At 44.8% G+C, this 15,127-nt stretch overlaps 1 protein-coding gene across 1 annotated transcript in view; it reads right to left on the reverse strand.

The window, feature by feature from the left end:
* Positions 1 to 91: 91 nt before the first annotated feature.
* Positions 92 to 15,127, reverse strand: part of LOC306735231 (protein TANC1-like) — a gene marked incomplete at both ends in the record, with an annotated part of 31,153 nt that continues 16,117 nt past the window's right edge. Inside the window, 19 exons of the mRNA XM_079216682.1 lie at positions 92 to 1,460; positions 1,616 to 1,716; positions 2,705 to 2,851; positions 3,003 to 3,094; positions 3,179 to 3,208; positions 3,624 to 3,756; positions 4,338 to 4,513; positions 4,604 to 4,727; positions 4,824 to 4,957; positions 6,324 to 6,405; positions 6,594 to 6,803; positions 7,082 to 7,318; positions 7,408 to 7,530; positions 7,937 to 8,045; positions 8,175 to 8,278; positions 8,422 to 8,622; positions 9,688 to 9,996; positions 12,405 to 12,574; positions 13,444 to 13,675. Coding sequence (XP_079072808.1) covers positions 92 to 1,460; positions 1,616 to 1,716; positions 2,705 to 2,851; positions 3,003 to 3,094; positions 3,179 to 3,208; positions 3,624 to 3,756; positions 4,338 to 4,513; positions 4,604 to 4,727; positions 4,824 to 4,957; positions 6,324 to 6,405; positions 6,594 to 6,803; positions 7,082 to 7,318; positions 7,408 to 7,530; positions 7,937 to 8,045; positions 8,175 to 8,278; positions 8,422 to 8,622; positions 9,688 to 9,996; positions 12,405 to 12,574; positions 13,444 to 13,675 — 4,083 coding nt within the window. The remainder of the gene's footprint in view (positions 1,461 to 1,615; positions 1,717 to 2,704; positions 2,852 to 3,002; positions 3,095 to 3,178; positions 3,209 to 3,623; positions 3,757 to 4,337; positions 4,514 to 4,603; positions 4,728 to 4,823; positions 4,958 to 6,323; positions 6,406 to 6,593; positions 6,804 to 7,081; positions 7,319 to 7,407; positions 7,531 to 7,936; positions 8,046 to 8,174; positions 8,279 to 8,421; positions 8,623 to 9,687; positions 9,997 to 12,404; positions 12,575 to 13,443; positions 13,676 to 15,127) is intronic.

Consider the following 15,127-nt stretch of genomic DNA (forward strand, 5'->3'; position numbering starts at 1 on the left):
TCAGGGAAGGGAGCTGTTCTCAAAGCAGACTCCCTTGTACCTTATTTGGGACATAGTTGGTTAAAAACAGCCTGTATCTGTACTTTGATAATCAGACGTTGGACTCTATAAATGAGCGCTTGGGTTTGATGGGAGCCATATGCAGAGCGGGGTTGTCTCTCGTTAAGCTCGTCTGTCTGTGCCTCCCGTCGGGGAAGCGTAGCTGGGAGGACGCTGTGCCTCTGGCCTCTCGCTGGTGGAGACGCTCTCCAAACTCCCGACCTTGCTGCTGGCTGTTTGCCTGACTTCCAGAGAGCTGCTCCTGGAATGAAGCGCGCTTGAACTCATTGTTCAACCCCTGAAACTCCATTACTGACATACTGAAACTCTCCAGCCCGCCTCCCTGCCGGCTCAGGCCAGCGGTCTGCTGGCCCTGGACTCGCACCGATTTGTCCATTACTCCCATGAAGGTCCGGGGCTTTATCTCCGGCTTTGTCTTGAAGCTGCCGCTGCTCTTGATGGGGCACGGGGCGTCCGGCACCTGCTGCCTGCCACCGTCCGACAGGTTCCCACTGGAGGCCTGGCTGGAGCTGGAGCCCCTTGAGCCTGCTGTCCCTCCTCCACCACCACCACCCTCCCTCCTGACCTCCATACCAGAGCCCAGAGCCAGAGCCAGGCCATCCAGAGCCACAGAGTGGGTGGAGAGTCTGTCAGAGCCCCTGGAGAAGCTGGAGGAGCGCGGCTGGTACATCTGGAGAGGCCCAGGTGGGGAGGAGCTGTTGGGGGACATGGGGTGATACAGCTCAGTGGGACTGTGTCCACAGTGGTCGTTGGCTAATCCATGGCCGATGTCAATACCGAGCAGCGGCGCAGGCCTGAGGGAGGTGGAGAGATGTCTGCCCGGCAGCGGGCTGGAGGGGCCGCACAGAGAGAGAGGCCTGCCCCCAACTCTGCCCCCCGACTGGAGAGAGTGGCAGTGGTGATGAGTCCTGCTGAGGCCCTGGTTCTGGGTCTGCCGGCTGATCGCAGGGACCTGCTCGGGCAAGTCCACAAAAAGTTGGTTCTGCCCATATTCCTCTTGAGGGAAACATGGCGACTGGTCTGCTAAACCAAAGGCCGCACCGCCGGGGAGAGTCCTGTTTGGAGCGTACGGATTCATGGGCCAAAATTCTGGACTTTTGCCACACTGCAGGCTCGCCTCCTCGCCTTCCTCTCTCTCTTCCTCCTTCTCCGCATCAGTCTGCTCCGCGGGGACTTGCCTCTCGAGACTTCCCTGCGAATAAGCGTCTGCCTCCTCCTCTGTGGCCTGATAATGGTGGGTGTGTGGGTCCCTGTTGTAACCCTGTGCCATGTTGTTGCTGGATGCCTTCTGATGATGTTTGCATTCCTCCTCCACCCGAACCAGCAGGCGACGGATCTCCCGGTTGGACGGGGACAGTCGTGCTGCTTCGTGGAGGTCTGCCAGCGCTGCAGCAAACTGCCTGGGGAGGACAGGGAAAAGGAACAAAGGAACTTTAAAAAGTACTTAATTTACAGAGACGTAGCGTCCCAGGGAATTGCTGATTCTCGCAAGAATTACTTTCCGTTGAGCAAAATGATACTGTTTGAAATGATATCATATACAGTATGGTTGTACCTGCTACTCCTCTTGGCGCGGGCTCTGGCGTAATACGCTTCATAAGACCTGGGTTTGAGTTCCAGGGCTTTTGTCGCAAACTCCTCAGCTATCCCAAAATCCTGTGTTTTCAGATAGAAAAAGGGCATTTAGTATTTGAATTCCAATTCAAGTATCCGATGCAGCCCGGTATCAAACAAAGACCACAGTAGGATCAGCTGTGTTTATAAGTGGCCACACTGGAAAGTGTTTGTTTTGCAGAAGTGATCTGAGGCCATTCCAATAGAGAAAAGTGTTTGTGTTTACATCTTCTTAACACGGTTCTGAAGATCGAAGCTCGTTCTCTGGCTGCAATCATTTTTATTGACCAGGACCAGAAAAAGAAACAGACACGAGAGCTGCTTGTTTTTCTGCCGGCTCGTTACTGCTCTCATCATCACTCTCAGGTGAATATTTAATGACACGAGCACATTGCGATTCTGTCCTTGAGAGTGAGGTCAAAATGGCAGCCTTGAATGTGGGATTTGTGAACATTGCTGCTGAATGTTTAATGATGGTATCATGCAGTCTCTCCGCTGGCCCTTACTACCTGCATTCTGATATAATATGAGGATTTAGCCAGCCCACTCGCACATCCACTGTAAATAACGAAGAAAAAGAGTGCGCTCGCTGGTGTGCCAGGGCGAGTGACCTTATCACATCACATTATCTGCTCCATTATTCATCGGCCACAGTGACCCTAAGGATGGCATTTTTACAGAGTCTGTTAGGATGTCTGTCATCACCAGGGTGGGTTCCCAACCTGGCTGCAGGCCACACACATCTATCTCCACACTAGCAGCACGCAGTTATTCATTATGTCACCACCTGCTTCCAGGTCCTACACGCACGCTCTGTTTACCGGGGAGACTTGAAATTAGAGCTGAAAAGTGGAGATATTTTTACAGTGAGCTATACCGGTGCTGACATCATCTTTTAACGTTGATACAAATAAATGATATCTTAAGGAACCGTTTAGCTCGCCTTGCCAAACCTCCTGCCATTCCCTCAGCTTCTAATAAACCGGTGTTAAAGAGTGCATGAGCAGTTTGTTACGGCTGTGGGCCTTACGTTGGTTTTCCTGCGGCAGCGGGAAAGGTTTAGATAGAGGGAGACCCGCAGGTCTTTGAGCCCTTTCAGCTCCTCTCCTTGCCCCTCACGCGGTAGCTTCCTCAGGGCATACTGATAACGCTGGCCTGCCTCCTTCATTCGTCCCTTCTGAGAAACACACGGGAAGAGGGGGAGAAGAGAAGACCTTTTCTGACAACCAAACCACAAAACACCTCGTTTGAAGTCTATTCAAATAAAAGGCTGCAGGGTTTGTCTTCTCTTTACCAACACGCTGTCGACAACATTCCCCACAATATACCTTGTAGAGCATGTTCCCCTCCTCCATCAGCTTCTGCAGCAGGATGAGGAGAATGTCTGGTTTGGAGGAAGCCATAGCCCACGTAGCGTGACCTGGTGGAGGGGGACACATATGTATCTTTCTATTATCTGTCTCGCCTGGTCTCTTTTACTTTGTGCCTTGCATAAATCATGTACCTGATCGATCATGGGGAGCCGTTTTGTAGCCTTTCGGTTGATGAAGGAGAGTGACCGGGGATGGACAAAAGGAGGTAAAGGGGGTGAGAGAAGTTAAGGTAAAAACAGCAGAATACAGAGGAACAAAATCCTGCATGGAAGGTAAATAGGCAAATATAACGCGACATAAATGGAGAGCGTGCAGGCGCTAAAATATTGCACATCATACAAATCTATCAGGGTCTTCATTGATTGGTTAAAGTCAGATACAAATATAAATACATTGAGTTTAGCCAGAGAAGTGTTGGTTCAGCGTTATGCTCAGTTTAGAGGACGTAGTGCCGTTAAAGGACCTGCATAATTGTGTCGTAAAATAAAATGGTTTCTGGAACATTTTGTTTTGACTATAAAATTCCTGGAGGGGGGATTTACTGTCAGGCTGTTATGGTAAGCATGGTGTTTATACCCATCTTGGATCCTTTCTTAAGCAGCGAGGCCACCAGAGCCGGGTTCTGGCAGCCAGTCGTCCGGTCTGAACCTCTGGTACTGTTGTTGTCAACTCTCTCCAGCACCGCTCCGTTTTCCACCAGGCAATGCACCTGGTGGTGCAAACAATAGTAACAGCATGTATTTCAACAGTCTATTTAAATGTAAGATTCTATCAATGAAAAGATTGTTTGGCATTTCAATAATTTGGTTAATTACACTCATTACGCACCACTGCATTAGCAACCACACGGTCTGCAACTCTATACCCTGACTATTTTGAAAAATACTTTTGATTATCAGATAGTTTTGATTACTCTCCTGCTGATCAATAGATTACATGAATGAGAGAATCAAAATGCTCCGTTGGATATTAGTTTTTTTTAATTCCACATGAACTGTGATTGCAAATTGACATCCAGTGTTGCAGGGGAAATTATTATCATCTTAATTGAACTAATTATGATTGATTTAATTTGTCTAAAATAGCTATGTTTTTGCAAGTGTGGACCATTTATGTATTCCTAATCATCTTTTAACACCTTTTATGCTTTGCAACATATTGTCAGGTACACACTTGAAAATTGCATCTTTTGTGTTAGAAATATTGACAAGTAAATGAAAATACAAGTATTTAAAATTAAGACAGATCTCTGTCATTTATTTCCCCAATTATCAACATGACCAAACCCACCGTGTCTGCATCCCCGTTGAGGGCAGCGAGGTCCAGAGGAGTCCTTCCCTGTCTGTCTGGATGGTTCAGGTCTGCGCCTGCCTCTGCTAGGAGCTGCATCACAGCTCGCTGGCCCTTCAGACAAGCCCAGCTAAGTGCAGTCAGACCCTCCTGATCAGCGGAGGTCAGAGAGGCACCTGGGGCCACAGACGAAGCCAATATTGTTCTTCAGTTCTTATACATTCAGTCAAATATATTATTTTAGTTTAAACTGTGGGGACGCTCACCCTTCGTCAGCAGGAGTTCAGCAGTGCTCACGTGGCCCTCGGAGGCCGCCAGCATCAGTGCATTGCGGCCCTGCTTCTCGTTGACGTTGATGTCTGCATCTTGCTTCAGCAGCAACTCTACAACCTGGAGCGGGACAGAAAGAAGTGTTATGGTGGAAAAAAAGAGGCCGAACTGATTCACTGACGGACATCTGGTGCCAGTGACCAGACCCCTCCTCACCTGTGTGTGCCCGTGTTTGGTGGCACTAAGCAGCGGGGCCATTCCCCTGCGGTTGGGTATGTTCGGCCCTGCCCCTCGCTCCAGGAGGAACGCGCACACCTCCGTCCTCCCTCTTCCCGCTGCCGCGCTCAGCACTGACAGAGGGTCGGCATAGAGATGAGACAACGAGGCGGAGATGAATATGTAATTGACACATTTCACAGAGAGATAGAAGCAGAGAGGAGAGCCAGAAAGAGAAAGCGAGAGAGAAACAGAGTTGGCTATTTCCATAATGTGTTGGATTCTAACACAGGTGTTTTTCGTTCTGTTTTAATACAAATCTACATTAACAAGTAGGAGAGATCAAAATTGCTCAAAGACAGCTGCACACTCTTTCTTGTTCCTCCTCTTCAACAACAAAAGCAAACAATGCCTCCAACCATAACTCTACACACTAGATAACTTGGACCCCTGCTTAAGCAGCCAGTACTTTGACAAACGGTGGGTATTAGTTTTGTATGCAAGTCCTTTAGCTACAATTGAGCAGCTGTGGTTAGATGCAAGGTATTGATGCCATTCTCTAACCTACAAGTACCCTTGATAAATGACACCATGTTTCATGTGACCACATGCTTCAGTGAACAAATCGATTCGGATATGTTATTGTCAAATGTGAGACAAAGAAGAAGAAAAAAAAAGTCTGGTTGCCTGTGTTAGTGATGCTTTAAATATGCAAACTGAACCAGCAAATATAATATTCCTTATTAAAGAGAACATTCAAAAGATACACTGTATGCACCAGTGTCTTCGGGGATTGTAATCCCTGAAGGCGTGCAATTCCGTGGTTAAGTAATCAGACCATGTGCACAGACATTATCTGTGCACATGGTCTGTAATCAAAGGATACCAACACTAAACAGAAAGCTAAAACAACTCCCTAGCACATGCAAACGTGAATGTTTCAGAGGGCATTTCATGCTCTCACTTTCTATATCTCAGAACTGGAGGGGAGTGTGTAATAGAATTATACTCTAATGGTGCTGTAGTCAGAGATGCAGGCTTCATCTGACAAGCTTTCAGGAAATGAACCTAACAGAATTCTGCAGGCTGCACTATCGCATCTGTGATAGAGGTAAAAGTATTACAATTGAATAAAAGTGGCTTTTTAGATGCTATAAATGTGGCAGGACAAGACATTCTGTGTGATAAATGTGATGCTCCATTTCAGCCAATAACCCCCCAAAAAAGTATTTACAATCAAATCATATTTTGTTTACAACCAGATAATACTAAAATCACAATACTGAAAAAAGTAAGCTGAGATCCTGCAGCTCCATTCAAAGTGCGCACTGTGCATCCATATCAAGGCCAGTTAGCTGTTTCATATTTATTCATTGCACAAAATGCTAGCCTGTGCCTAAAATGCAACCCTAAAGCACCGTGAGCATGACTCCAGATCCTCACTGATGGACAGAAAGAAGCGAGAAAGCTACATTTATCTGACTGATAGGAGAAATGCACCAGTTTCTCCCCAGAGAGAGTCATGAGCGTCCATCTGCACTGCCAGCTGTTCATCTTTCAAGTCCAGCAAGCTCTTCACCACCTGCAGAAAAACACAATTTAACAGTCCTCTGTATTACTGGCTTGAAAACCAAAGCACTCACAGATCTTGACCACAACAAAGCGTATCGAATAAACCCTCTACGCCAAACAAGGACAGGCACCATGCATTCCACAAAAAATGAATTTCAGCAGACTGTTTTGTCATGAGGACCGTGATCCGACACATACCTGTGTTTGTCCCACACTAGCTGCTGCTGTAAGCGCCTGCTGTGCTGCCTGTGCTTTCCCAGTCACAGGCTCATTGCTGTGGTGCTGCTGCGGGTCAGTGGGGATCTCTGCTCCCCAATCTTGGCCCAGCAAGATGTTGATGATTTCAGCATGGCCCTTCAGCGCAGCATGGACCAGCGCACACTGGCTACTCTTATCAGCATGGCCCACCTGGCGTAAAGGGGAACAGAGAAGGACTTACAACACTGGCCCTGGCCGGTACGCTGGCCTAGATCAGGCTTGTTTATGTCATCTGCCTCCCAGAATAGATCCTGCAACTGTGGTGGCTATAAAACCAGGCCAGTGGTTCAGGATACCACACCGGTGTAAAGGAACCGAGAGACGTATCCTGTCACAGATTGAAATCAGATTTATCCATGGCAATCGTGCCGGTCACGCCCTCCAAACCCACATTTAATGTCTCCTCCTCTTAGCCTTGTGACACTGACCTTGGCCCCTTTCTTGCCGAGCAGGCTGACGATGTCGACGTGTCCCGCGGCGGTGGCCAGACAGAGGGGCGTCATGCCGCTGTCAGTGGTCCCATCTACGGGAGCACCCATTTCTAGCAGCAGGGCTACCATCTCCACATGCCCCAGGTGTGCGTGGACGGACAGAATGGGGGCATGTCCAACCACCTCTGTACACCAGGTCACGCTAGCGCCACCCAGCATCAACAGACGACTTACCTGCAGGATGGATGAAACAAATGAATAGTGCATCTCTGTGTATAAGATATATTTGTGTGTATGAGTACTCTAGAGCACACGTATGTCACCTTGATGTTAGGTGTGTATAGGTTCCTCAGCGAGGCCAGTGCAGCGGACAGACTGTCTGTGCTGCAGTTCACCCATATTGCCTGAAGAACGCTGGAGGACACACCTGTCTTCTTACTCAGGCCCTGTGAGTGTGTGAAAGAGACACAGATAGAGACGGAGCGAGAGAGAGATTAAGCTTGCTCAGATGAGATCTGTGGTGCAGAATTTGAATTGTGTCCCAGGAGTAAAGCAGTATGCACAGAGTGTAAGCCATGCATGCAAACAGAACAATATTGGCTGTGCCATTGGGGTTTTATGGATCTGAGCAGTGCTACTGTGTGTGGGTGGTGGTAGGAACAGGGGTTCACTCTTATTTTCTTATTTGCCTGTGTCTTAGTGTGTCTCTGTGCAATAACACACAGTAAAGTGCAGGATCTTGTTCACGTGAATCCTTTGGGAGTTAATGTGATTCAGACGGATTGAGGTACAATCAGTTCCATTCATGAACTACATCACTAGTTATATACACAGCATCACAGTTCCTGCTACCTTGAATATGTGAGCCTTGAGGATGTGGTGTCCCAGTTCCATAGTCTGCTGCCGGTTCAACTTGCCCTCCTGTCTGGAGAACATGAAGGCCAGGAGAGCGTGGCCACTCCTGTAGACGTAGAGGATTTATTTATTTTTGACAAGAATTTACACACTTTTTTGGTGGTGTATTCTCAACTGACTTAAAGTAAATGCATCTTTAAGTCATTCTGATGAATCTAAGTCTCACAAATCTCACCTTGGATCACAGAGAAAGTCACTGCTTTCCCCATCTGCTCTCCAAACCAGCCACTCTCTGAAGGAGGGATGGCACAGCATCCGTGTGCCATCCCTGCGTCTCACCTACGAACACAGATGATACAGAAAATATCTTAAAATGTACACATTCTGAACTTCATAGCAAAACGAAACACAACATTCAAACCTTTTAAATGAAATCTTGAATCATTATCTGGCCTTCTGTGCAGTCATATCAAGAGTCTTACCATGAATCCAGCCAGGCTGTCTAATCTCAGCTGGAAGTCCTTCCACTCCAGCTCCCCCCTCACACTGCCTGCATTCAGCGCCCTGAACATTTGTTCATCAGTCAGTGGGTGCAGCGACGCCAGTGCCACATTTAGCACCGGAAGCACCCGTTCAAAGGCCTCTTTATCCGGAAAGCTCACGCGACACATCAGCAGGTACACCTAAAAGAGAGTCATATGGTTAATGACGTGCATGGGCGGTCATGGTTACCTAGGATATGTGCTTCCAATATGTCACCACGATTTGAGTTGATCTCGTAGACTCGGGTATCGTGGGACTTGGATATTTGAGGGTATTAACAACATTGTTCAACATCCTGAAGGTAAACATGTGAATTAAAGCCATAACAACATGAAGAGAAAACTCCAGTTCAAGAGCTGAATGAGCAGTATACACGTCTTGTCGAAAATCATTGGTGGGAGCATTCCTGACACGTCATAATAAGTCTGGTGAATTGGGATAGTTAATCTTTGCTAGTTTAAATAGTTAATTCTACTAATTTCTTTAATATTATTATTCTATCAAGCTGTCTTATTTAACTGTAACTGCCCACTACTTGAGCCTACACACCTTTAGCACACCTTGTTTTTTCACATCCATTATCCAATCATTAAATCATCCTATTTCTAGGCCTTTGTGTGTATAATAACACATCTGCTGTCCTATTTTACGCTGATGATTATGTCATTTTAAAACGTGCCTGTCAATTACTGTCGTCATTGTGGACTATTTTTGGCGCATTGATTCTTTGATCCTGTCATTTTCTATCTTTTATTGGTCTAAATAGCGTGTGAGTAAACATTTTTCTCGTTTTTGGAGGAAAACATTTCTGAACAATGGCTGTCACCTGTGTACCTTGTGTGGGGGTTTTATGGGCATTGATTGCTTCAGCCTCAGGCGAGATGCCATTTCACGGCAGATAACTCACCAGGATGACTGACAAGTGTTAAGTGTTCGACTGTGAACTTGACCAAGTGAGGACGAGGAGGAGGAGGAGGAGGAGGAGGATGGGGAGTCCAAAAATACACTTCAGGTAAAATGTGTCAATTTAGCTCTGGAGGATTCAACCTTGTAGTTTACATAGTAAGTGAACTGAAATTCCACTCAATGAAACACACATTACTCCACTTCTGTGGTTCAACAACGTATTACTTTTCAACAACAATAACAAACGTTTGATACAAATACCCCTTGCATGCTGAGAATCAATGCTCTACATATCTGACCTCTGACAGGGACACCGGCACCACCAGGTAGTTTCCTCCTTTCAGAATCAGGTGGCCCTTGTGGAACAGATCCAGGTTCAGCTGAAGGTAGAGGATGGAGCCGTGGCTCCGTGTTGACAGGTGGCTGCTGAACTTGCTGAGAAGCAGCTGATCGGGGGCCGAGCCTGTCGGCGTGGTGACGTTGACGGCGACCTGGGTGCTGCTGCTGACCCGGTGATGGATGTAGTCACTTAGGTCAGCTCCAAGATCGCTGCTGTCTGGCAAGATGTCCAGAGAGATGCCAGAGAAGGGAAGGAGAGTCGTGATTTCCTGCAGGAGAAGGAAACAGATTAATTATGGGTGCTTGTTGGTTAAAACAGATACCACACACAAGCACAAACACCTCAATATATATATATTTAGGAATAGTAGTAGAAATATAGTATGAATAGTAGGCTGCATGTCTTTGGAGCATTAACTAAAGAGAAATTAAAAAGCACTAAAATCAGGACCCAATCCTCAGATGCTGTTGTCTGTGACTCACGCAGTGCCATGGGATACAGTACAGTAAATAGTGTGACAATGACTCAAGCTCCAACATTGCTCACAGGCATCTCTCAGAGTCACATTTCATCTCCTCTCTTGCCATCCTTAACTGCTCCACACTGGCCAAAACCAGCTATGAAAATCCATGTTATTGCAGCTCAGCTCCTCATTAACGAAGAATGACATTTTGGTTTAACGACAAGTAATTGACCTGTTGTCGTGGACTGCGCTCCATTTAACCCTTTGTTACCCGCTTGTGAAATAGCCAGGTTGTTACTATACAAGAGCTCCTGTTAAATGGCTGATAAAAAAAGGGAAGAGAGAATGCTGATCCAATCAGGAATCAAGGATACTGGGAGCTGGGGTTGCCCTTAACTTTTTTGTTAGTTGCCACTCAGCATTTTACTCACCACAATTTTGTTGTTGGGTAATTACATTTGACTATAGTGTGCTACAATATTTTTGAAGAACTAGCTTTACAACCCTTTTAAATGTATAGCCTCTGTAAACACCCAAACCAACACTACAGTGATCAAATATTCAGCTCAGGCAATGTTATGGAGGTTGGGATAAAAGCTGCGCTCTTCATCTTTAAATGTTGGTCTTTAATGCTTGCTGAATTCAAATGTATCCTAAAGAAAATGACCCCAAATGTGTTTTGTGTATTCCCCAACACTAATCAAATTATATAACCGGATGGCTGGCTGGCTGGCTGTCAAGCTCCAGACTCCCAGCAGACTACTAGTAGTATTAGCATCCATTCAGGGAGTAATCCATGCAGCATTTGGAGGCCTGGCTTTGGCATTGGACAGATGCGTCCGCTGTTTGGTGGGATTACCAACCGGATTGAGAAAATACATCAGACTAAAGAGATTGACGATGCCAAAAGCCGCAATGCCTATACCATGGCAGTAAAAATACAAGAATTTACAGAGTGAGATCAGACAAAAGAAGAGGGCATTGAGAATACCTCTGTGATTTGGGTATTGTGAGTTAATTAAGGGGAAACTTAAAGCATTGGTTCAGCCACAATTCAAATTCCTTTACTTAAATCTAGTGGCATCTAGTATCTAAATAGTTCTATTTGTCCAGGTTGTGAGATTTCTGCCTGCATCCATCAAGTGTTTCTCTGCTTGGTGCTGCACTGGAAAATGGTCACTTACAAAATAAGTATGTTTTTTTGTCAAATCAAATGAAAACTTGTTTGGTAATATTTTTTCCAATACAATCTAATATTTAGGGCTTTGAAACTTGAAATTGTAATGTAATAGTGTGGTGATATTGTCTTTTAAGACACTTTTACAAGTAATTAGCAAATATACTTGCAAACATTTTTGCGTTTTTGCAGTGTGGAAGGGCAAACACACTCTCTCTCTCTCTCTCTCTCTCTCTCTCTCTCTTTCTGTGCCTGATTGCCCACACCTGGATCTAATTCAACAATCAGTGGAGCTGTATATCTTCTACTACTACTTTAACAGATGAAACTGTTTTCATTCATAGCACCTTGACACCGCTGTTAAACCTTGAGTTTTTGTTAAGAAGGCCTTGTAAGGTTTCTATGTGTACTTCTCCTGTTCATTGTTTATGTTAATTTCTAGTTAGTGTGTTTTATTTAAGCCTTTGAGACCCTGAAATGAAATAGCAAATATGTTGCAATTTGCCCCAGCGGCCAAACACAGTACTGCACCAGTAAAATGTGCCCCAAAAGACAATGCTTGGTGACCACAATTATAAAAGAGAGTCTGATAAACTTTTGACAGGAAACCTGAAACTGCAAACCAAAAGCGTAATTTGTCCTTGCCTTGTTAATTCTTAAAGGGACAAAATGTGTGGCTCATGACCTGGGTAAGCGATTTGAATTTAAATGAATGGGTGCCATCTTGGAGTCCAATATTAACTTTGTCTTCTTCTTCTTCTTCGTCTTCTTCACCTTCACACACACACCGTCACAACTACAGCCAGTTTAATAGTTGGCAATTAACTTTGCCTGTTTAGTTTAGTCTTTATTTTAAACCAGGCACGGGGAAGACGATGCTGTTGGAGTGTTTGTTATTTTAATGATGTGAGTTGAACAACACACACCACTCTAGTGGCCTCCATCTTATTGGAGTGGAGTAAGAAAACAGGTTAAATGTAATTTAGGTGACCCAACCCTTTGAGACAGGTGTAATAATAGTTATAATCTCACTCACCACCAGGCCCGTCCTGACTGTGACCACCAACTTCAGCCAGAGAGGAAATTTGGAGATTATTTTGGTGATGAAAGTAGCGATGGTGTCCCCATAGTCTGGTTTATGGAATTCTGCCTCATTAAGACTGTCAACCAATATGATGTAGTCTTCTTCTTCAGGTAGCCTGCGTTCTGAATACAACAAAAGATAAAGAAAAAGAGAGGTTGAAGCATATTAAAAGACCAGATATATTAAATTAGCCTCAGAGCCAAGAAGCACATAATGAGGAAACAATAACAGATGGTTTGGTAGTTTTATCCGAATCCTTTAATGACAAAAAATGTTTCCCAGCACAGGGTATGCTGAGAAAAGCATCAACTGCTGATATTGATTATATTCAGCTAAAAGGGGCCAGAGCCCATTGTTTTTTATTAGCTTGAAACAGGACATATCCATCATGGTTCACATAATATAAACTGTCAATGCATCCCTGAGCCTGCGACGACTCAAACACTCAGGCACAAGGGCTCATCATTTTTTTTCTAACCTACTTAATAGTGATGGAGTAGACCAAACACTCCTCTGCTCAGACTGTGGAGGGCCCGGCCGTAATAACACATCAATCTAGTTTTGACTATATCATGAGAAACTGAGGTGACTAATATGGCCGTAACAATCACCACCTTTCCCGAGTATTTCTTGACCTTGAAATCCAGTGGGATGCTGATGATTCACCGGGGCAAAAATAACACTCATAATATCCCTATGTAAATGACCTAACATCTGTTTCACACGCAACACTGTTTCAAATCATTGACCTTAACGAGGGAAAATAATCCTTGGGCCAATCATGGAGTCATTAATGGGACATTTCACACAGGAGATGGCAGTAGGCTCCCTAATTGCATGGTGAAGGGAGTAGACAGTTTCCCACAGAAACTATTATGACATTTTAAACATCGCATTGTCTTAATGTGTGTGTGTGTGTGTGTGTGTGTGTGTGTGTGTGTGTGTGTGTGTGTGTGTGTGTGTGTGTGTGTGTGTGTGTAGACTTCATTACCCTTGCGCAGGCTGGCTATGGGCTCTAGGATACCCTTTCGGAAGGCAGCGATGGGGTCTTGAACGCAGGATCGCAGGCTGAGTGTGTTTTGTAGCTGAGGCTCTTGTACCAGCAGCTCCCTGTACGGGGCGAGCTGCGGTGCTCTGGCCAACAGGGCGGCGACACTGTGCACAAACTCTGGCACCAGGCAGGTGTAGGTATTGTCAGCCTGACAGAAATGGTAGGCGACCACCTGACAAAGAAACGAGGCAGGTAAAACACTGAAAACGTAAAGTTGCTATCTTTATCTGTGTATTTCACAGAAATATCTGTATTTGGGTTTAAAGCTGTGCCACTGTTAATGGTCTGGGTGGAAATAGATCAGAAGGTTTTAACAGTGGGGATATTCAGAATTGCATTGGGCCATATCGCATGATGTTGGTGTAGCTAATTCGCAGGAGCTCCACATGAATATGAAGTCGGTCTGAAGTGTCTCTGGAATCAAATGGGGAAACAAGTATGAAAAGCTCTCTTGAGCTCAAGCATTTTCCCCTTGAAGGAACATTTGTGATCAGGGGGATACTGGGATATATAAATAAAATTGACTTGACAAGCTTTCGATATTGTACCATCTGGCATGTCTGAATATCAAAGTTAAAACCATTTACACCTCTGTGCTTTTAGTCTGCAGCATATTTGTTTACTGGCAGCTTTATTTGTTTTGGCAAATCTGAATCATCTGACGTTTTGCTGCTTTGGCTACAGCAGTTACTGTATAATACAACACCTGAATTACTTGAAATATCTTAATCTAATTTATCTTGCTTATTTTACCATTTTGTGGAAATATAGAAATGATATTTGCAGAAATCTTAGAGGTAGCGGAGTCATAACATATAGTCTCATTAAACTCGTCTATGAGAGCTTCATTTAATATTGCTGCAGAGTATCTATTTAACTCATTCAGCAAAGAGTTGGCTTATTTGAGTGACACACTGCAGGGTAAAGAAGAGTCTGAGGCATGAAAGGTGCAATAAAGGAGCCAAACTGAACAAAAGCATAAAACCCAAACATTGAGATAATTGGCAACTGTCTGGCTGGGAGATTATTTTTAAGCTGTGAGTACATTTGTGCAGAAAAACTATCAATAGTATTTACTCATAGGGCTTAGATAGGTCCCAGCCTTGACCATGCGAACATCCTCACCATCACAAGTAGCCTGACTAGTTCCCATGGAAACTCCTATTGAGGCCAAGTTAGTAAATTTAGCAGCTTCCATGTCATCTATGTGATGCAATCAGCAACATGTTCGACATGTGCCCCAAAAGAGAGGATACATCTATGACATTTAAAGGTTATGTCACAAATGTGCAGCCCCATAGCTCTTTAAAAGAGTAACCATGCTGATGTGTGTTTATCTCTTTGAATTGATCCCTCTTCAGTGTTTCGTGGAGGCTTGTAAAGATCATAGCTCCCTACAGTACAGTACTGTTTATGATGTTGTATTATATTACTGTGCTTTCAAATCCGGTGAGAGAAGTGCAGGAAAAAATATTCATAGCTATCCAGACAGAGTAAAATCTAGGGGCAGACCTATAATGTCAAGATCATTTTTACCTTTTGTATGTTTCACTGCAGGTGTATCAACAATTTGCTCAGAAAGCGCATAAATGACAAGAACCTAACCTTGAAGAAGTGCCTTTTG

The sequence above is a fragment of the Taurulus bubalis genome (assembly GCF_910589615.1).
Source record: "Taurulus bubalis genome assembly, chromosome: 4".
NCBI classification, from domain to species: domain Eukaryota; kingdom Metazoa; phylum Chordata; class Actinopteri; order Perciformes; family Cottidae; genus Taurulus; species Taurulus bubalis.